General features: G+C 40.9%; 4 protein-coding genes across 6 annotated transcripts; 2 read left to right on the top strand and 2 right to left on the bottom strand.

The window, feature by feature from the left end:
• The first annotated feature begins 1,534 nt into the window (after positions 1 to 1,534).
• LOC145469109 (uncharacterized) lies at positions 1,535 to 4,445 on the top strand. 2 transcript variants are annotated; one of them, XM_081452770.1, is made up of 3 exons: positions 1,535 to 1,825; positions 2,779 to 2,988; positions 4,068 to 4,445. In XM_081452770.1, the coding sequence occupies exons 1-3, from the start codon at positions 1,748 to 1,750 to the stop codon at positions 4,092 to 4,094; spliced, it is 315 nt and encodes a 104-aa protein (XP_081308896.1). In that variant the 5' UTR covers positions 1,535 to 1,747; the 3' UTR covers positions 4,095 to 4,445. The 2 variants fall into 2 exon arrangements, with proteins under 2 accessions (XP_081308896.1, XP_081308895.1); XM_081452769.1 differs by lacking the exon at positions 4,068 to 4,445 and having other exon boundaries at positions 2,779 to 4,053.
• Positions 4,446 to 4,672: 227 nt separating this feature from the next.
• Positions 4,673 to 6,796, bottom strand: LOC145469108 (death-associated protein 1 homolog). Its single transcript, XM_081452768.1, has 3 exons — positions 6,650 to 6,796; positions 6,405 to 6,513; positions 4,673 to 5,748 (listed from the first exon to the last, which is right to left on the bottom strand). Exons 1-3 carry the CDS (start codon positions 6,705 to 6,707, stop codon positions 5,577 to 5,579), a joined length of 339 nt encoding a protein of 112 aa, XP_081308894.1. The 5' UTR covers positions 6,708 to 6,796; the 3' UTR covers positions 4,673 to 5,576.
• A 77-nt stretch (positions 6,797 to 6,873) lies between these two features.
• Positions 6,874 to 20,200, top strand: LOC145469106 (uncharacterized). 2 transcript variants are annotated; one of them, XM_081452765.1, is made up of 10 exons: positions 6,874 to 7,947; positions 8,418 to 9,010; positions 10,248 to 10,503; positions 11,060 to 11,258; positions 11,850 to 12,093; positions 12,503 to 12,634; positions 13,607 to 13,810; positions 14,860 to 15,012; positions 18,417 to 18,656; positions 19,730 to 20,200. In XM_081452765.1, the coding sequence occupies exons 1-10, from the start codon at positions 7,175 to 7,177 to the stop codon at positions 20,020 to 20,022; spliced, it is 3,087 nt and encodes a 1,028-aa protein (XP_081308891.1). In that variant the 5' UTR covers positions 6,874 to 7,174; the 3' UTR covers positions 20,023 to 20,200. The 2 variants fall into 2 exon arrangements, with proteins under 2 accessions (XP_081308891.1, XP_081308890.1); XM_081452764.1 differs by having other exon boundaries at positions 12,491 to 12,634.
• Positions 15,032 to 18,410, bottom strand: LOC145469107 (uncharacterized). Its single transcript, XM_081452767.1, has one exon. The coding sequence runs from the start codon at positions 17,245 to 17,247 to the stop codon at positions 15,760 to 15,762; it is 1,488 nt and encodes a 495-aa protein (XP_081308893.1). The 5' UTR covers positions 17,248 to 18,410; the 3' UTR covers positions 15,032 to 15,759.
• Positions 20,201 to 20,700: the final 500 nt, after the last annotated feature.

The raw sequence follows: 20,700 nt of genomic DNA, 5'->3' as shown, positions 1-20,700 counted from the left end.
TGTTTGACGTAGTTGTCGTAAACTTTTGTAAACATGTCAAAACTAGGACACTTAACGTTATTCGATGCAGGTGCACATATGAATTAAATTTAAATATAGGGTCCAAACTGTGGATTCACGGCTCTGAATTTAGCTTTCACGGTTACTTCTGAGTAAGGAGACTAACGTTTTACAGTGTCTGCATGAACACTCTACTTTTTTGAACACTGTCAGTGACATCGACTCTAAGCATCACTGGTTCGTGACAGTCGTATTGTAGCACATACACCATATTCAAAATGCAGTTACCTGTATTGGTAACGATTGTTTAACCTGAGGCCAAAAAGCCACCCTAGATTAGAATATGTTTCTCTGGTCATTTTCGGTGCAGATGCTGCAATCTGATTGGCTGAGCTATCGTACATTATCAGCGATTGGTGTGCTGTCACTGGAGGCAGTTCACATAATGGCAACGTTCTCTTGTTTCTCCAATGTCTTGACGGAAAATTTAGAGAACATTACTTGTAAATTTTCGATGAACTGATGAAGGCGTGAAAACAGCTGTAAGTTTCAAATGACAGCCATTATTGAATAAATTTGGTTAGAACTCTGCTCAAGCAATTAGGATATTCACCCTCGATTTCCCGAATCGACCGGGCAAAAATTGAAAAATGCAGAAAAAGATATGAATAAAATCAATAGAAGCCGAAACCACTGTCAATTTGGGGACCCATATGCGGTGACTCTTCACTAAAGTTCAAGTTTCTGAGGGTGGAGGACTTTTTTGCCCTTTTAGCCTAATCTCTGGCGCTGACAGCGGATGGTTCTACTGTGATAGATTCCAACTATCCAACTACAACTATCATATCATATCACCCTATAGAGGTCCATAGAAAGCGACTCTCCAAGACTTACCAATGTAACAAGGTATGTAACAATGTCGGACGGAACTCCAGATCTTCGATCATCAATATTTTGCGTAGACTATGAGTAGTCCATCTTTAATTCGCTTAGTCCGTCGTGCGTGACGCGAAATAAAACCGCGTGATAAAAATGGCCGTGCGAAATCCTTGGGGGCGAGGAGCCAGGATTTCGCGCGGCCATTTTTTTTCTCGCGGCTTTCTTTCGCGTCACGCACGACGGACTAAGCGAAAGAGGGACTACTGATAGTCTATAGGTGCTTACCATTTAGCAAAAAAAAAAAAAAAAAATCCGGAAATTTCGGTTGAAAGTCAAATGGAGCAGTAATTTTCCGGAAAATCCGTTCGGAAATTGTAGACTACCTTCAGAGGTAGTCCTCTTTTTCCGTTCAGTCTCTCATCAGCCGAAAACAATTACGAGAAATCGAATTGCCAATGGTAAGCGCCATCTCGTTCGGTTGGTTTGCTGATTTTGGAAAAACCCTTACCATTATACAACGGTCATCCCAACCGGTTTATTCTGACAAATGGTAAGCACCCTATATTTTGCGTAAGTTATCCAAATTCTTTCGTTGTGCGCTGGTTCACATATTTATGGGGAAAGCAACCTAAGGTCAGGCGTTTTTATTGGGGGGGAGAAGGGGGGAGGAGGGAGGGAGGGTATGATCGCAGGTTTTCTTCGCGCAGCGCGTGCATTCCTTGCATACCAACATCTCTTGTGACGTCACTCAGAGATCAAGTGAACTCGTAGAACTTCGTAACAGCAAGGTTTTACGCAATTGTGGAGCAACCATTGTTGTTTTGTTTCGTTGCTTCCGACAGAATTCACATTTTAGTCCATTTGTAAGATGTCTCAGCTACATCAGGAAGCGTTAAGAAGGCAACACGTTGTTGATAAGAGAAACGTGAACGACTTGTCCTGGTTGGTAAGTATGACAGCGTTCGTGCTAAACCACAGTCTTGCTTTGTTTTGCAAGCGAGCATCGGTTGATTCAAATTGCACAGTACCTTACTTGTCGTTTAATAACCAGCTTAAAGCTGAGAAAAGATCAGAAAAGGCCTTTCAGTCGAGAACTGAATGATATTTTAGTTGTTTGTTTGCAAAGGTTACTCAACATCGTACATTTCTTGCATCGGTATGCTAGGATTTGTCTGAGTCAATCGTGCGTGCATTTCTTAGATCATTACAATTGCCAATTCTAACATTGCTATGCCAATATCATTTAAGCTTATCTAACCACTTAAGTTTCATTCGCAGTTTCGATCTTAACCCTAATCAGGCGTGTTATTATCAAGTTATTGTAATTTAGTTAATGAAGTGTTGAAAAAGTACCCAGAAACCAATATTACAGCTGGCTCAGAATTATGACTGAAGAACAGGCTTTGCATCATCAGTAAAAGCGATGAAAATAAATGTTATCACTTTATAAAATTATTTCCATTTTGATGCTACATTTCAGTTGTGACCAACATATATGATGATGTACAGGGTTTATTAAGTCTAAAACTTAATCCATCCCCTTTGCTTTTCCCCAGGTACATAGTGAGGGGCCTGAATCATGGTGGTCACTCACCCCAGGGGGGGAGGGGGGAAATCCCCAAAGTGTTTGGTGTGGGGGTACATCCCAATCCAAGCAAATTCTGGTTTTCCATACCTTTCCGTATTTCAGATCTGGCTGAAAATTGATACCCAATTTCAGACCTCTAAAATTAATACAGGGCACTAATACATGACTGCAGCTAACCATTGGCATCATCTGTGATTAATTACTGAACAGGTGCACATTAACATGGAATCTATTTGCTAGACAGGCGTTGTTCACTGGTTCCTGAGAGGTACATGTGTTCCCTTATATCTCATGGTTGTGTACACATTTAGTTGCAGAAAGATGGCAGCCGTCAGAGTAAGCAGAATTCCAGTCTTGGCTTGAGAAGTACACACAGTGCCAGCACTCCCAGCCATTCATTGCACAGTGGATTAGCCATGCGCAGTAGTTCTGGCTCCAGGAGCAAAGAAATCGTGATCACTGACCCTTACTTAGACGCACTAACAAAGGAAACGAAAGCAAGGACCCGAAATAGATTAACAGTGAGTACTGACCAAGATGTTGTTAGGTACCAGTTGTGCATATAGACTGAATGGGCAGGTAGATAAGTGGATTATTGGGTCAAGGGATAGGGTGGAAGAAACCTGCAGTGGGGTAACAGAGGGTTGTCCAATACACCTGAAGTGAGGTGAGTCGCCAGACTTTGTGGTCAACTTGTCTTACCAGAAGATAGTGGAGAAGTACAAAATGTAGTCGTCTAACATTGTAGTGTAGTCTACTTACCGGAAGTTGATTCAAGGAGTAATTGCTGGTATATACAGGAAGTAAAGGTCGCAAGCGATGAGTAGGCATGACTTGACATGAGTTGTGTTATGGAGCAGTCGAGTTGTCAAAGCAAGACTTAGTGTAAAACTGGCTTGAAGACAATTTGCCGGGGGGGGGGGGGGTGTTAGAAAATGATGTCAAGTCGTGATGAGTGGACACTGACATGATTTGACTTTTGGAATAGTCGAGTGGACAGAGTATAAAAGTGCCTTGAAGGCAATGTGGAGTGGGATATTTGTAAAATGTCATCAAGTTGTGACAAGTCAGATGACTTGACTTTTGCCAAGATGATTCGTCTATACATAGAGGTGACTCGACTCACTTTGAGCGTATTGGACATGGATGGGTTAATGGTCAGAAATGGTGGACCTTTGATCAGGTGGGGTACAGCACTTTACCCTCACAAGGCGGCTAATCACCCAGTGAGTAAATTATGTCATGACTAGTCAAGAAAGGAAGTAAAACACAACAGAATACAACAAAGTAACAGACATCAAATTCAATCATTTGGGAAGCTCTACCCCAATAAATTTGCTCTACCCAGTTTTATACTGCAGCAGTTTTGACTCCACGATAAAGTACACAGTACAATTCAATATGTTCATTTTGAAGGGTAGCAAAAATGGGTCATTTATCATCCAGTTTTATCCACTTCACGACTTCTTGTCACACTGTACATAATTTCCCACTCCACCTATCGCTGATAACCTCTTTTCACATATTACTTACCTTACTGTTGGGTAAAACTTTGTACATGTAATAGCTAATTATTTTGTGATTTGCTTTGCAATTTTAGTCAACCGACTACATGATGCAGTGGTGAGAAACAAGGAGAACAAGAGATATTCAATGCTACTAAGAGTGAATACTATGTTTGCTTTAAACTAGCATCACTTTTTTAAACAGCATTTGCTTGTAGGACCTCGTTTCCATCATGAATTGTTATCAGTATATTTCGACTGGCATCTTTTGTCATGGTTATTAGCAGGGTCTAGAAGCTCAAAGATTTTGTTTTTTATTTTACATGTTATTTTCCAAGAAGAGCATGAAACATTGTATTGTCAGTTTCATACACCATGTAAAGTCAACTAGAAATTGTAAAGAAAATAAATCAGTCTTATACTAATATAATTTATTTTTTGAGAGTGCAAAATAAATGTATACAGTTTTCGCATCTACTGACAGTTTGAAACCTTTTTTTCACCCACTTTTTTTTCAAGCCACTTTGTAAAATTGTCATTTTATGTGGAAGACTCCCATTCTTTTCCTTCTGTACTAATTTTGTTTTACTCATCATGGCTACTCAAACACCAAGTGTTTTTGTCAACAGAAAATTCACAAAGGAAAAGATAGTTTTATTTTTTTAATTGTGTTCTCAACATGATTACAAGTCAATATTCATTTAGAGGGAAGTGACATAACAACAACTGAAGAAAATACTTTTAAAGTTTATCGGATCATGTGTACTAGAGGCATCTGCTGTCAAGTGTCAATCAATGCCTTCAATCAACATCTCGATCAACACTCGATCGATTTTCTGATCGAAACTTGGTTGACACTTGATCAATACTCAGTCGACATCTCAATATTTCACACTTGCTCAACAGTTGGTCAATAGTGTTGACCGACTCATGTGCATTGATCGAATATTAGTTGGCTCTCGACCGACTGCTGACCGAGTTGTCGATTGAGTGTCGATCAGGATCAACCGAGTGTCTATCGAGGATCAATCAAGGGCGTTAATTGAGGGTATTGATCAACACTTGACCAAAAATGCCTATAGTACACATGATCCAGTTTATCTAAGATGCATGAAAATTCCAGGACGGGAAGTTACAAATTAAATGATCACCAGACTGGGTGTTTGTTTGGCAACAAGTCTAACATGGGCTGTCTGAGCCATAACATTCACATCAATGAATTTTTGTCTTTTCAAAATAGTTTTTCATACTAGCCTAATGCCTGATTTTTTTATCGATGTCTTGGAAAATTTCCCTTCCCAATAAGTTGGAAATGTTTAAGTTATTAACCTATTTTAATAGAGAAGAAATGTTGATGATACCAACAAAAAACAACAAGCTCTTGTGGCTTAGAACTGGTCACGACAGCTTCACAGCTACCAGCTGCATTATGTCAGTCTCAGCTTTAACCATTGAGCCCACACACAAAAATACTCTTGAAACTTGAAGCAACAAACTACATACTAACTACAGAAGGACGGGAGAGGAGGAATTTTGTTTGTTTTATGTCAATCCAGAGAAACACTGTGTAATTTTATTCAAGGTTAGATTTAATTTTAAAATTTCTACTGCTTCCTTGGTTGTTGAATTACATTTGATCCCTTTCCTCCACCACCTGGTGGTCTTTTGTCATGTTGCGGCATAGGCTTCTCATGAGCCACTTTAACAGCCTCGGGTTTAAAGTCTGCATTTCCTTTTGTTAGCACTCCCGAGACAACAACTTTTTGATCTGAGGCCCTGAGAATAACAGAGATGAATAACCAATTAAATAGCTGAATTCATATTTAAAAATGGAAAACTAGTCCGCGACGCGACCGAATACCGTCTAATACGAATTAAGTCTGGTAAACTGTCTTAAAATCGTGACTGAAACTTCCCATGATTTTTGCGTCCAGTATGAATTTAAGAGAGTTTTCCAGAAAAGTAGATGGATCAATCTGAGATAGGACACTTTACCAGATTCATATCAGATGAGTTTTCTGTCTGAGGATGAGTTTTCTGTCCCAGACGGTTTTCCGTCACTAATATGAATTCGGCAAATGTACACAAAAGCATTCTCTGATGGATTCTTTATGGAGGACAGTTAAAGGACTTCCACACGTAGAAAGTGGTCACGCAACGTAAAGATCACATTTGTTACAATTGTCACGCAACCTACATGTAACAACGGCACGTGGAAACGTATCCTTCAGGTACGCGCGTGTAAATTCGCGATTTGGTGCAAGGCATTTAAAATTCCTTTTATTGCGCGCAACAAAGAAACCTAATCAGAGCAAACGTGAAAATTGTACAGTTTTTGCTTTTGTATCATGTACAATGTGTACAATTTATGAAATCTTGGTACACGTAATGCGTGAACGCACGTTTACGTTGCCAAGAGTTCCAACACTTACTTTTCCTTTGGTTCCGCAAATTCTTCTTCTTCGGCTTTCTCTTCTGGTGTAGGTACTGGATGCTGCGACTGATGGTGTTTTGAAGTTATTCTCATCCCCCCTGCTTTCACTGCGAAAAAATGATACAGTTACAGTCTAAAGAACCACTTGAATTTCGTACGTAAGTAAATCCAAAATGTGGTTTCAACTTCATGCCCACGCACGGCATCTAAAATTTCGGGAAATTCGTTTTTCTCCTTACAGACCTGCCGGTGGATGCCCAGCTTTTAATTCTTTATCTTTATCCTTTGGAGGTGAAGACATAATGAATGAGAAAAAATTTAATTCGCCGACAATAATATAGTTCCGTGAATTTCGCGAGGGCTAATAATTTCGCGTAAAAGTTACCAGCTGAGCTAAGTCACGAGGGATCAGATACGAGCTTGTAATTGGTCATCCCGATCATGTGACTTTTAATAATAATGGTAGCAACTTTAGAGGCAAAAAGACTTCTTTATCGTTAAAAATGTAATATATATTTTTAAAGATTTTGGGTTATTTTAATACACTCTTTCTGATTTGTTAAAGGTGACCCATGAAAGAACATTGTTGCTTCATTTGTAGCTCGATAAAATGGAAAGTGCACCCTCCCCTCCCATAGGAAAAGATATCACCAGTTCCAGGTCTGACAGAGCGGGGGTTGGAGGGGGAGACGAGACGCCTGGTTGAAACGTTCGCTATTCATTCCAGTGTGGCGCTTTATTGGCATCTTAACATCTCCGCGAGCTAAAATGCGGTTAAATAGAGAGTTAACCCTATTTATAAATCTTGTAAGCATCATGTTTTTGATTAATGTTGTGACGTCCTCAAAATCGAAAAAGAGTTCATCAACTTCTTCCACGTCAACTTTCTTGGACAAAGAAAGCCAGCATTGGTCTAAAGTCTCTTGCAAGAGCACGAAGAGAGATCATATTATGAAATTAAGAGCGAAGAAATCAACGGATGAGCTAATTTCGTGTCTTATCAAGGCTTTACAGGCATCAAATGACGCCCTTCTTTGGAGTGTGTTAGGGGAGTCTTTCCAGACTTTGCAAGACAAGACAAAAGCTGCAAACATTTGCTTCAAAGAAGCTACAAAACATGGAGGAAAACTCTCCAAGTTTATACAGAAGTGGCATTTTATTGGACCATTTGTAATCGGGAAGGCGGAAGTAGATGGGGACCCTTTAGAGGAGTGGGGTGGAGTGAAAAATATCTCAAGGCACAGATGGAATAAGAAGTTTGTTCTGTACTCGGAGCTGGTAGCTCAAGGAGAGATAAAATGGTCAGAAATAAATCAGCACACAGCTGCAGAACCAGTAGCTATTGCACCATCAGTAAACTGGAATGAGTTGGTTATGACATTGCAATCAATGGGTATAACAGAATGGCAGGGATGGGTCCTTGGGGATTTTTTTGTCAATGAAGTTGATGCAACAGTACTTGTTCAATGCCTTGGAGTGCATACTGTGTATATTGATGATGCGGTGCTGACAGGAGATGTCTACAGAAGAGATCAGTTTTGGTGAGAAAATAATTCATTATGTTCTTTACGTAAGGCTAACAATCCTTATAATGATTGTATTATCAGAGGATTGCAGCTTTCGGGTGGTTGCTAAAAAATATCACCTTGCCGTCTTGCCAAGTCTCAAATTTTACCATTTGGGGGAAGCAGGGATGGCGCAGTATCTTGAGCACTTGCCTCCCATCGATGTGGCCCACGCTCGATTCTTGCCCAGTGCCATGTGTGGATTGAGTACAAATATATGTTGTTGGTAAGGGTTTTTCTCCGTGTTCTCCAGTTTTCGTCCTTCCACTAAAACCAACATCTTCAAATTCCAATTGAATCAGGATAGAGGACCTGTATGTGACTTCCTCTCTAAATATTGTACTTTTTTGTTACAAGTATATATTTCTTTCCTGCCTCATATATGGCTGATCTGTCCCTTGGTGATCGTCATTACATGTTAAGACTCAGCTATTGTTTAATTCTAGGTCATCTGTTCCTCTCTCCCGAGGAATTCATACTCTGCAACTCCGCCTCAGGTCCAAGGGATCATTTGCATTCACTTGTAACATAAAACTTCTTGAAGCAAAACACACTTTTGAAGTCTTATCTCCGTCATATTTACCTGATCTAGTGGACGGTAAACTATTCTCTACGTTCATATCTACTCCTATCAGCAACTTACATGGCTCTCATTGGCTTAAAGTAACAAAAGTTTCCACCATGAAAGAGTCTTCTCCAGATCTTCAACTCTCTGCAAAGCTGTCTGCACAGGACAAAGCTTTTGCAATAGCTCCTGGGCAAGTACGACCAATAAAAATTTTACTGGAATCCAAAAATGGAAAGGAGCAACTTGCTGATAATGGTGTTTGTTCTGATGTGAAACTGGTGCTAAAAATTAGCACCAATAAAGGCCCAGATCAAAAGTTTGTGTTAAACCTCAGATGTCGTAAAAGAAGTGAATCATTTTTGTTCACGTTTCTTGATCATGACGCTTCAGTTCAGCATGGGGCGGCAATCATTCCACTGACATCTTGTTCTTCTGGAATCTGTCCTGTTTTGCTGACACTACATGGAACAAGTAGGTAGAAGTCCATGTGGATTAAATATGTGGATTATCAGAGGGTTTGACATTTCTGCTAGCCTGGTAATACCATGCAAGCAGTTGGTGTCTCCTGCAGCGACGAGTTATAGAAACCAACTGCTCACAGGGTAGCCAGGTAACTATTAAAAGCAACCAAAAGAGAAAAGCAAACAGGCAAGTAAATTAGGGTATTGTGTTTACTAGCCTGAGGGCTTGAAATTAGCGAAGGTATAAATTTGAGTAGTGCAGTATGAAATAAAGCCAAAAAACATATTAAGCTTAATTCATAAAATTCTAACCGTCAGGGAGATGAAGCTATAAAAATTACGTTCCATCGTCAGTCTTCTTTACGCTGCTTTTTGATTGTGTTGGTGATTGTCGTTGGTACAGGCTAAATTAAATGTGAATGTTTGAGTAATGAATGGACCCAGCTAGTTGAATAAGAGAACGCTGAGGTGGGGCATGGTATTAGCTGACTTGTGATATAGGCTAGAAGACCAATGTGCTAGTTAATGGGATGTATCAGCAGGCTGACTGATGTGGTTCCAAACTATGCACCAAGGTATGTGTGGGGTGCAGGACAGTAGAGCTACTGCATGTACTATGTAGTATTTTGAACATGAGATATTTTGTAACATCACGCTACATAACTAACTAACTGTCCCCTTTGTGTCACGTTGCATATAGGGCCACAACAGGCTACATAGCCATCCCTTATTTAGGCTGTAGTTTTACCTGGGAGTAATCCTACTTTAGGCAGGATACCTAATTCAGTTCAATTCAATTCAATTCTTTTATTTACACTCAGTTTATCAATAAAGTAAATGGTTTGTGCATCCATCGTGTGTATTCAAATTCAGCACATTAAGTCTTATCACAAGCCACAATAATGGCCTCCATTTTATTTCCCCTTCCCTCCCACCCTGGGAGTGGTGCCAGTTTCATTTGTATTGACAGCCTTTCTTGTTTTGTATTGTTTTCTCTTAGTGTTTGTACTCTTTTTAGGTCTAAGTTTAGGTAGTTTTTGTCTCCAGTTTTTTTTATATGACTGTTATATTTTTATGTTCAGGTGAAAAATATGTTGAGCAATCCTTGTACTTAGGTAACAAAGGCTGTTTTGAATCCCACACTGCCTTGCTATTGTGTGTTGTAATTTAGAGGTCCCAAACTCCAAGTTGACAAACTTAGAGTGAGGCATTTATTATAACAACTTTCATTGCATGTTGTGTTTTAGCCGTACCTCCTCAGAACCAGGCAGACAGTTACAAGCGGATGGAGAATGGCAAGTGGGTGTTTGGGGTTGAGGGTCTTTGGGTTGTCGCACCTACCAGACATGGAGCTCACAACTGGGAAGGACCTGGAGAATTGACAGCAATGACGGCCCTAAGGAGCTTTGCCAAGCTCACAAAAGATGCTTCTTGGATTGGGCCCCAAGCTGATAAGGATCAAGTTGTCTTTGCTGGGCATTCTATGGGTGGTCACGGAGCATGGTAAGTCTTTTAACTTCTTTTTCTCTCTGCTGACGTCAAAACAGACTGCTGTTCATAAATCACTGGAACTTTGTCTTGTTAAATTTTACAACAGTCTCATTTGTAAAGTTACTAAAATGAAATGTAAAGAGTATTTGGTAAAGGTAGATATTAAGAGACATGAGGCCTTATGTGACACCTAGTCACAAAGGAGATAGGATAGATAAGAGACATCTACCTAGTGTACTAGATATACTCCAGATTGGGTGGTCTGATATGAGCCCTAGCTGTGGTTAAGGTGTTGAATGTATAATTTCTGTAACCATGACATTGGAGGTGAAGTATCACTGGAACTAACAGCAATGGCAGCGTTAAGGACCTTTGCCAAGCTCACAAAAGATGCTTCAGTCTTTATTTGGACCCCAAGCTGATAAGGACTAAAATTAAGTTGTCTTTGCAACTGGCAACCACAAGGATCCGATATCTTTTCATGGATCGCCAACTTGGTTACCTAGTAAATAGACGGCAATTGCTGAAAATTTTTAATCAAATTTTTGGTTACATGCTTTACATTCAGGCAGCTAGGTACCCATTACCCAGACCAGGCCCTTGCTGTAGTTTCCGCAGCTGGTTGGATCAAGAAAGAGGATTATGGTGAATCCAACCTGTTTTTCCGTCATGACATCAGTACCAGCCACACTTCACCAGCTGTTAAGGGGATTTTAGAGACCTGTACTGCAGAAAATGATGCAGATAAACAAGTGTCAAATTTACATGTAAGTTATTTGTGGCATTTTGTTTTATTATTTTGAGATTGTTAAAGCTTTTAACTGATCATCTTGCATGGAAACAATGGTTGCATGCCAAAGTTTCCTCTACAGACTTATAAGTTCAATAAGTACATGTACTGCTCAACAGCTTTCATTTGAATGGTCACACACTAGAGTTTCATCCACAGACTTAAAAGTTAGAACCACCTTGTACAGCATAATAAACAGTACCACATGAAAGTACTGCTCAGTAACTTTCATTTGAATGGTCACACACTAGGGTTTCATCCACAGACTGAAAAGTTAGAACCACCTTGTACAGCATAATAAACAGTACCACATGAAAGTACTGCTCAGTAACTTTCATTTGAAAGGTCACACACTAGAGCTTCATCCACAGACTTAAGAGTTAGAACCACCTTGTACAGCATAATAAACAGTACCACATGAAAGTACTGCTCAATAGCTTTCATTTGAATGGTCACACTCTAGAATTTCATCGTAGATTAGAGCTACTAAGTTCAACGATCCTAAATTTGATGTCAATAAAGTTTAATTGGCTCTGGGACAGAGGTTAATCCTAAGTTTCATTTTCAGGGTGTGCCTATTATGATACGGATTGGAGCAGCTGATAGGACAGTGCACCCTTACTACACACGTCGCATGTTCCGTCTCTTGCGGCAACAGCAGACCAATGTTACCTACTCAGAATTAGCTGATAAAGAGCACTGGTGGTGGGACACGTACAAGACTAATGATGGAGGGGTTGTGAATGATCCGGTCATTAGGAATTTTGCCATTACCCATGCACAGTATGCTGTAAAACCTTCTACCCCTGCAAGTAAGGCATTTAGTAGATTATTCACCAGTGCAAGCAATGATGTATGGTACAAAAAAACCTGGTAAACATAAAGACTGTTCAGAAATCTCAAATCATGTCACTTTAACTAACATTACTAAAAGATGACAATTGAAGTTGACATTTACTTGTGATAATACATTGTATTATCATAGTTACTAAAAGAGGCTTATCTACTGGCTTACAAGAAAAGAACACAACAATGGCAACAACAATAACAAGTTCTATTCAAATCTAATTCAAACAAAAATTTCAGGGCCAGTGATTTTCTACAGCTCAGGAGTTTGACTTTCAGTTGATTGATATACTGATATATTTAATAAATATTTAACGTTTAAATACGAGTTATTAAATTTTTTTACCTTGCTTTTAATTATAGGCTGTGACTCAGAGAAAGATGGAGAATGCAGTGAAAATGATGCATCAGAGAAATACAAATTGTCATCAGATGGAATGACAGATAGAAATGCTGCGGGGAATGGAAAGTTCCGTCTCACAGTCTACAACCCAGTGGCAAACACAGGTAACCTTCTACTCAACCTTGCATGCTGGCCTGTCATGACTACCATTGATATACAGGAGATCCACAGGTGCTCACAAAGGGCTGGGATTGTTTCCAAAGTAAAGGTGGGGGCACTCTTGCTCATGTTTCAGGAGAAAGAGGGCCTGGATTTATCGACTTGATCTCAGTGCCAATGACTAGCTACACAGCCAGTGTACCCAGAACGTGAATCGTCTTCCAAGATGTTAACTTTGATATGCCTCACGAGAGAAAGACACAAGATCTTGTGACCCACACCTCAAACAAGAATCTTTCCCATGTTGTGAATGGGAATCAAACTTACTGCAACTGGATCTCTGTGACAGATGCTTGGTGCTAACCTCTGCACTACAGAGACAACGACCACTGTTGATTGAATTGAACATAAACTTAGCATCCAATGATTACCTGACATTTTCTTTCAGGCTTCTTGCACTTGGAACTACTTCTGTCAGTATTCAATTTACCCCGTTTACTATTGATCCCAGATGTCTGTTGAAATGGCTTTTTTTTCAGACCGTTTCACACACCGTTTGTTTCAGCAGCGGATTCAAAAAAGTGATTACCTGATGACAAGCATCTCTTGGTGCAGATGACCACAGTTTGTAACACAGCTGTTGCAAATTCCTCAAAAGTACCAAGTTCAAGGCAAATCTTGTCCATGTGATGGATTTTGCATCTTTTGAACTCTCCTCTATAGCATATTTTGGATTGTATATTGCTAGAAAGTGCAAAGCTCAACAAACTTGCAAACAAACTGTGAAGCAACTCTCCTGACAGCAGAGATTCTCTCATCACATGATCACTTTTTTTGAATCCATGATTAAAGCAATGGTGCATGCATTGGCCTGAAAAAAGGCCATTTCAACAGACCTCTGGGAACAATAGTATGCATTGTCTTCCTAACAAAGTTTCTCTGTAATCATGGCTTTCCTTGTGTGGTTACTTTCTCAGGTTTACGGGGTGTGCGTATCATGCAACAGATTGTCCCTTTCCGTCAAAGTACAGTCGACATTCACTTTAGTGCAAATTCGGTTGTTATGACAACTGAAAATGTGGCTAGGCTCTGCCTCAAAGAGCCTTCCATCTCTCCTGTAAGGTGGCACCAAAGATCAGTTGAAATTGATGGGACAGTGATCAGTGCTGTGAAAACACAAGGTAAGTGTTTGTCTTTGTGCGCAATCTTTCACATGGTACAAAATTTCCTTGGCAAGCAATGGCAAGCTAAGTGAAAAAAGTTAAGTCATTGTTTTGGAAGATCAATAGTTCACGTTCAATATATCAATATTCTAACATGGTTCCGAGGCTTTTGGGTCAAAATTGCAAATTTTTCAATTTTCTTTGGTCCCTCAATATTATTCCCAAAAGAGACATGGATACAGAGAAAGCAACACCAAATATAGAAATTTGACCTGAAAGCCTCAGAGCCATGTTAGAATACTAGTACAATGAACGTGGCCTATTGCATGCCAGTTTAATTTTAAGCTTTCACTATCTCATCTGCTCATATGTGGCAGGTGATGGTGTAACATTGTTGTCAGTGGTACTGGGGTAGGGCACCTTGCACTCACAGGGTCTCTCTCCTCCCTGGATTATAAATGCACATCAGCGAAGTCTTTAGACCAACCTGACAGATATCTGTTGGGTAACCTGTGATAGACTAGCAGCCTATCAAGGGGGGAATAGCCCTGGGAGGGGGTCATCCATTAAAAAGGATGGGGGTGCTAATCAGAAATTTTGAAAAAAACCCTAAGAGGTATCAAGATCCTGTTTTGTGGGTGTAGCTTCAAATTTTTTTCACCCCTCAGAGGTACTGATTGATTCTAAAACAAAACATCTCCTGTCATATGTTCTCGGCTCAATATCGTAAAAGGCACCGCAAATTTTAAAGCTTCTGCTGCGGACCTTTTTCAAGAGGCTGAATGCCCTGAGAGGTGCCAAAACCGCTTTTTAAACCCTGCAAAAGGTATATGTATGACAAGCACCCCATCCCTTTTATATGGGAGTTCAAACCCCCCCCCCCCCCCGGGAATAGCCATACTCCTATGTCACCTCATGCTACTAACAACAAATGTAAGAGCCACTGGTCTGATCAGCCCTCAGAGTAGTCCAGTTTCTCGAATTAATACACAGACTTAAATGCAGTCAGCTATCTTGATGTTAGTGCCAAACCGCTTCCCTTGCTAATTCTGTTTTGTAACTCACAGCTAGCCAAGAATGTGTTGTTTCTCTCTGCAAGTCTGATGGTTCCAAATGGGAGCCCTGTCAGGATACAAGCCTTGTGTCTGAACTCACGAGAGGCCCTGCCAACATGGGACCTGCTAGAAGAGTTGCTGAAGCACCATTTCTGATAGTTACGGGTGAGTTGGAATAAGAAAGTCAAACTCTGGAAAGTTATTAAAACACGTTCAAGTTTAATTTTGAACTGGTCAACTACTACATGTAAATGTTGTTTATAACATGCATTACAAAATATCTTTTGCATATGTCTACATGTACTTGAAATAGAATCTTTCTGCCCATTGCAATAATTGAACACAAATATCTAATAACATATCCAAATATGTAGTTTCCTTTTGTTTTCCTCAGTACAACCATCATTTTTTTGGCTCCCATCATTGTTCAACATATCATTACAGCTATTTCTATTACTTCAGAGTTAACGACTCGTTCTACTGTGAATACACGAGTCTTTTGTAACCCCACAGTTTATTCCAGCCTAACCTCACATATTGTCCCGAGGAAACAATGTATCCACGTGATGGTTACAAGCTAGAAACCTTTTTTCGCCTGAATATACTTTATTTTATCACATACAACACTACATAACACTATTTACAACACTTTAGTTTACATTGCCATGTTACTTACATTACTTTACGATACCAAAAAACTATCGTGCTGCTAGGTATAAAGTGGGTGTGCAAGCACCGTATATCTTCACAGTTGTCTGCTCAGTGACCTGGCCTGTGGATGGCAGCGAAGCTGGAGTATTGTGAAGAAGAGCTCCCGAAAAAACCTGTCCGTCAACTGTCGGCCGACAGACAGCCGACAGGTTTTTTTGGGAGCTGTTCTATCGATCTCTGAAGCTGATTTTAATGGTTTGACTAATGCAAGGGGGTCTGGACATGAATGTGCTTAAACATTAGATTCACAACAACTACGGCAAAAGGACCAAAAAATGTCAACACCAGGGTCCCAAGAAAACTCACTTCTTTGCCAAGCACGCGGATACCTGAAGTGCACGTATCTCGGAAGTAGGTTTTAAAATCTTCCCTGTCTTGCCTCGTGTTGAATATCTTCATGTTGGAGTCTTGATGTCCATAATCGCTGTCTTCCACAGTGGCTTGAACGCTCTTTAAGCAGCTTTTGAGTTTGGTCATCTTGTACAGTGGGATGGCATAGAGGGCCACGTTTTGGGTGAGGTCTAGAATTGCCGTAACTACGATTTCTTTGGTCTTCAGCTTGTATTGGTCGATGACAGTCTTGGTCCAGCCCGGAAATCGGTGGGAGAGTCCGTTTGCCCCTGTTCCTCCGGAAGAGTCATTTCCCGGGGGGGTTATCATCAGAAGATACGGGAATGAATGTTTTCCGGCCAACCGGTGGGGGAAAGCCTTGATATTTTCCTGTGCAAAAGGCAGGGTTTGCAAGCTGGTGGTAGTAGCACTGGCCGGTAGGTAATGAATTGTGTGGTTCGCGGTTATCACCGTTTCAATTTTCTCGACGATGGAGAAGATTTCGAGTGCCGAAGCCAACAGGAGCATAGCGATGTAGAGTACCAGGAAAAAGCGGAAGGCGTTCTCCGTGTCCATGATTAGATTTTTAATCTTTATGGCCCTTTGTTTGGCTTGGTCTTCCCTTCGATAATCACGCTTTAGAAGTTCTTCCTTGAAATTCTCCACCTCGCAGCTCAGGAATAACAGCATGTTGAGAAACACGTAGAAAACAGGCAGAGAGAAGGCGCGATTCATTGTATAAAACACAGCATCAAAGACAATCTGCACAGGTAGGAAGGTTTCGTTTGTAACATGTTTGATCGTTCCGTTCTTGTAGCTTACCATTGACAAGAAATCAGGGATTATCATTTGTGTGAGGTGCATGCCAAGCGGCAGAATAAAGAGACAAATCCCTGACCCCACAGAGAACAGCCAACTGGACGAAGTACGACTTCTGACGTCCTGCTTCGTGATGCTTAACTGGATCAGAAGGTGTTCCATGTTGCTCATCAAGAAAAACGCAAGGCCTGTGTGTTGGTTCACAATCCAACACAATCCGTACGCCATGTTTTTAATGTCCGTTAGCGGACACAGCCAATCCACTTCTTCCAGCGTTCGCAGAGGGCTGAGAAGTCCCATCGAGTATGCGAAGAACGACCACATAAAGATAACTACCATGCCTTGCCAAATCGAGTACGCCACTCGAAAGGGCTTTCGCGGAAGATTCTTCGTTTTAATGATATCCTCCACGGGTGCAAACCACTGGCCAGAGAGGAAGAAATACCAACGAAGCGATGGGTTTAACAGCGCCATTTTCTCGGCTAGTATAGGGTTATCATCAAAGTTTCCGTGCTCGTCAAGGCTTCTGAAGCGCGGCATGATTAACCTTCTTTTTCCTCAGATGGCAGTTGATCAGCTTTCTATTTGGTTAGGGAAACCCCCCCTTAAGATATCGTGGCTCGTGATTGGTTGATTGAGTATGGGTCATTTTCTCAGAAATGAGAAATTACTGGAGCAGAACTCACTGAAAGTGGAATTAAATTCTTTCAGTATTTGCGTCATTGAAACAACGGCGTACATAGAAAGGTTCAAAATTTAGGAAACTATTTACTTCAAAGGAACTTCCGTGTTTCTGTCGTTCGATTAATGAAATTTAATACAAAAATGAAGGCAAGATTGTTGCAAGACATTTTAGTGTCGCGATGACTCCATTATCAAGACTAAATAAAGTCGAACAAAGCAAATATTTAACTAGGCTAGAACTGAAATTTGCATACTAAATACATGGTTAAAGAATCTCCTCAAGGAGGCAATCAAATTTGCTGGTGGCATTTCGCAGACACGTGAAACTGTCCTAAAAGGCTCTGTGGTATCCGACCATTGTAATCGAGCTGGAAGTGTTTGTAAATTGAGGAAGACTTTCTATTGTGTCCCTCCACACGCTCTCGCAGTAGCCTACGAGTATACTCTACATATCCTGCCACACAATGTTACATTTAGGCCTCGTCAACACTACGCCGGAGAAGTTCGAAAACGGCGTTTTCACTCTGAAAACGCATCAAATGTTTTCCGTCCACACGACGCCGGAGAAATTGTAAAACGCAGCTGTAACCGGCGGCAGAAATGCTTGAATGAACCCTTGAAGGTTAGGGTTAATCACATGATCATCCTGACGTCATCGCTTTTTGACAAGCTCTATTTTCAAAATGTTTTCCGTCCACACTACGCCAGGGAAATAACACAAAAGCAGCTTTTTTTTCTACGCTTAGGTCTTCCGTCCATACTAATCCGGAGAAATTGTCAACCTAAAACGGAGCTTTTCGAAAACGCTCTTCAAGCCGAGGAAATTTGAAAACACTGGCTTTGCGTCTCAGTGTAGACAGAAAACATTTTTGAAAACGGAGCTTTTCAAAAACGACGACGTCACAAAAAGCCGGCTTTTTCAAATTCCTACGGTTTGAAGAGCGTTTCCTGTCGAGCGTTTTCTAAACCTGCGGTTTTTCGATTTCAAGGTAATTCTTCCTTAACAATACACCATCTTTTTGCAGGTACGTCGTCTCAGCAGCATCACATAACAGCAGTCTTGAGACAGTTCGCAGTGTACATTGCAAATCTCTTCTTTTTAACGTCCGACGCCTGGGCACCGGTTGTTTCCGACGTTGAGTTAAACGAGAAAACCGCTGAACAGTACAACTTGATTCTCGTGGGCAGTCCGCTGGAAAATTCTTGGGTTGAGAAGTATCATGGGAAAGTACCATTGCAATACAAAGATAATAGACTTACTTTAGGTACGTTTGGCATAACTGGGATTCATGAAGTTTCCCGTTAATGGACAAGAATTAGACCGTTCAATTAACCTCGTTTCCAGGGATTTTTTTTTTGGCCTTCCGTTTCAAACTTCAAGGGAAAAGCCCTGGCAACAAGGCTGCATCCGGGGCAGCTGGATCTGAACATATTCATCATTAGGCCTCCTCGCCTTCCCTTTACCGTTAGTGGTTTGGGTAACGTTAAAGTATATACGTACTTCACGTTGAAAACAACGGCCAGTTCCTTCTTTAAGACGCTCCTACAGGGAATCATGGTAGTTGTATTTATCAAAACAAATATTCAGTCCAAGATGATGAATACAACTACCATGATTCCCTGCAGACTGGTCTCGGAGAAAATTGGCCATTCCAAGATTTCTGCTAAATTTCAAACGAGTTCGACTAGAATTAAAAACAATAATATATTGTGGTGTTTTCTAGTCGCTCGTGACGCCCATGGCTTCCTGATGTTGGTCTTGTGTGACCTTGGTATGGTTTTGAGCTTTTTCTAGTGAAAAAGCTTAAAACCATAGATCACAACTTGAGTTTGATAGAGCGGTTTCAATTGAGCGGCGAAAGTACTCCGTACATTGTTTTGGTCACTCTGTGATTCATTTCAGATATAAAACGACAATTTTAAATTTCGTAGACCTTCTTCGGCAGGAACGTCTGCTTTCTGATTCGTTTTAAAAAAACTAACGCCACCTATTCAACCAATCAGATGCTAGACCAAATCCACTCGTGATTGGGTCTGACGCGTTTTCCCGCCGTTGACGCGGGCTACCTGAAATCGCTTCGAATTCTGATTGGTTGATTGTGTTATGGACGCTTCCTATGATTGGCCCTTGAGAAAGCTTTGGTTTTGGATTTACGACACTCAAACGAAAGCTACTCAAATAAACCATTTGGATATTCTTGTTATTAGACTTCAGAGAAGGAAAGGTGGAATAGTCTTTTATGGTAAAACTCCCGAGACAAACACCTAAACACACATACAGACAAACAGACAAATGAAACATTTGTTGTAACCGTTTTAATTTTTTTTCGGTTTACAGGTGAGTGTACCTTTTCCCTTCCCCAGACCGGCGCGGTTTTCCTAGCGCCGCATGCTGGCTCCCGCCTGGCTTTAGTTATATCCGGGAATTCCATCGAAGGGATTCGAGATGCCGTACAGTTAGCCACACCCACGATTCCTCCAATGACAAGATCACCCTTTTCAAATATGGTCCCTGACTACGTCATCACAGGACCGCAGTTCCGCGCGCGTGGGCCTGGAGGCTACCTATGTGCTGGGTTTTGGAATAACCGCTGGGGGTATGGGAGAGAGATCTCGTCATGTGTGTGTTGAATGTTAAGAAGCTTCAGTAAGAATGGCTTACTTGAAGATAATGGAAGATAAAACACGCGCTGTGATCTTAGGACATATGAGAAAGCGAACCTTCTGGCAAAGGGCCAAAGCTCGAACGCCAACACTTTCAATTGGTTAACCAAGTTGATAATAAAATACGTTTTAAATTTTGTAGTAATATTATCGTGAATGTGGGTCATTTTCGTGTTTGCCAAGTAACATTACCTTTTATCTCCTCCTCTACCTTATAAATCTCAATAGACCCTTTGCACGATCCGGTCTCTGGGACGCAAGTTACACAGTGGGACTTCCAAAACAAAGAAACTAGTACCAGTCCCACCCGACTTTCCTTTGTTTTGAAAGTCCCACTGTGTAACTTGCGTCCCAGCATAACTAATTCCGTACCATGTGACCGGATCGTGCAAAGGGCTTATTGCATACGTACCGTCGTATTTGGATAACATTACATTAGAAAACCGTAGCCTCTCATTGATGTTAGAAATCCTTTGTGAGGAAACGTAAGCGAGAGATTGAGGTGGCTCAGCTCAGAGCGGGAAAACCTACGGCGCAGCTTTCTGCGCATCCCTAGTCCTAATTTTGGGCTCAGGTAATAGTGCAAGCTGCAATGGTGGAAAGAACGGCAGACTGTATATAAGGTACGCGAGGATGTCGCTCGTT

This window comes from Orbicella franksi, chromosome 15 (genome assembly GCF_964199315.1).
Source record: "Orbicella franksi chromosome 15, jaOrbFran1.1, whole genome shotgun sequence".
NCBI classification, from domain to species: Eukaryota; Metazoa; Cnidaria; class Anthozoa; order Scleractinia; family Merulinidae; genus Orbicella; species Orbicella franksi.
Note: the sequence above shows the minus strand (reverse complement) of the source record. Positions and strands in the feature narration are given on the sequence as shown.

Bases quoted from the DNA above. Each gene is read 5' to 3' on its own strand.
- LOC145469106 (XM_081452764.1), top strand. From the start codon at position 7,175: ATGCGGTTAAATAGAGAGTTAACCCTATTTATAAATCTTGTAAGCATC. The intron at 12,635-13,606 runs GTAACCTTCTAC...TTACTTTCTCAG, and splicing joins CAACCCAGTGGCAAACACAG to GTTTACGGGGTGTGCGTATC. The intron at 15,013-18,416 runs GTGAGTTGGAAT...ATCTTTTTGCAG, and splicing joins ACCATTTCTGATAGTTACGG to GTACGTCGTCTCAGCAGCAT.
- LOC145469108 (XM_081452768.1), bottom strand. From the start codon at position 6,707: ATGTCTTCACCTCCAAAGGATAAAGATAAAGAATTAAAAGCTGGGCAT. The intron at 6,514-6,649 runs GTCTGTAAGGAG...ATTTTTTCGCAG, and splicing joins AGCTGGGCATCCACCGGCAG to TGAAAGCAGGGGGGATGAGA. The intron at 5,749-6,404 runs GTAAGTGTTGGA...TGTTATTCTCAG, and splicing joins TTTGCGGAACCAAAGGAAAA to GGCCTCAGATCAAAAAGTTG.
- LOC145469107 (XM_081452767.1), bottom strand. From the start codon at position 17,247: ATGCCGCGCTTCAGAAGCCTTGACGAGCACGGAAACTTTGATGATAAC.
- LOC145469109 (XM_081452769.1), top strand. From the start codon at position 1,748: ATGTCTCAGCTACATCAGGAAGCGTTAAGAAGGCAACACGTTGTTGAT. The intron at 1,826-2,778 runs GTAAGTATGACA...GTACACATTTAG, and splicing joins TGAACGACTTGTCCTGGTTG to TTGCAGAAAGATGGCAGCCG.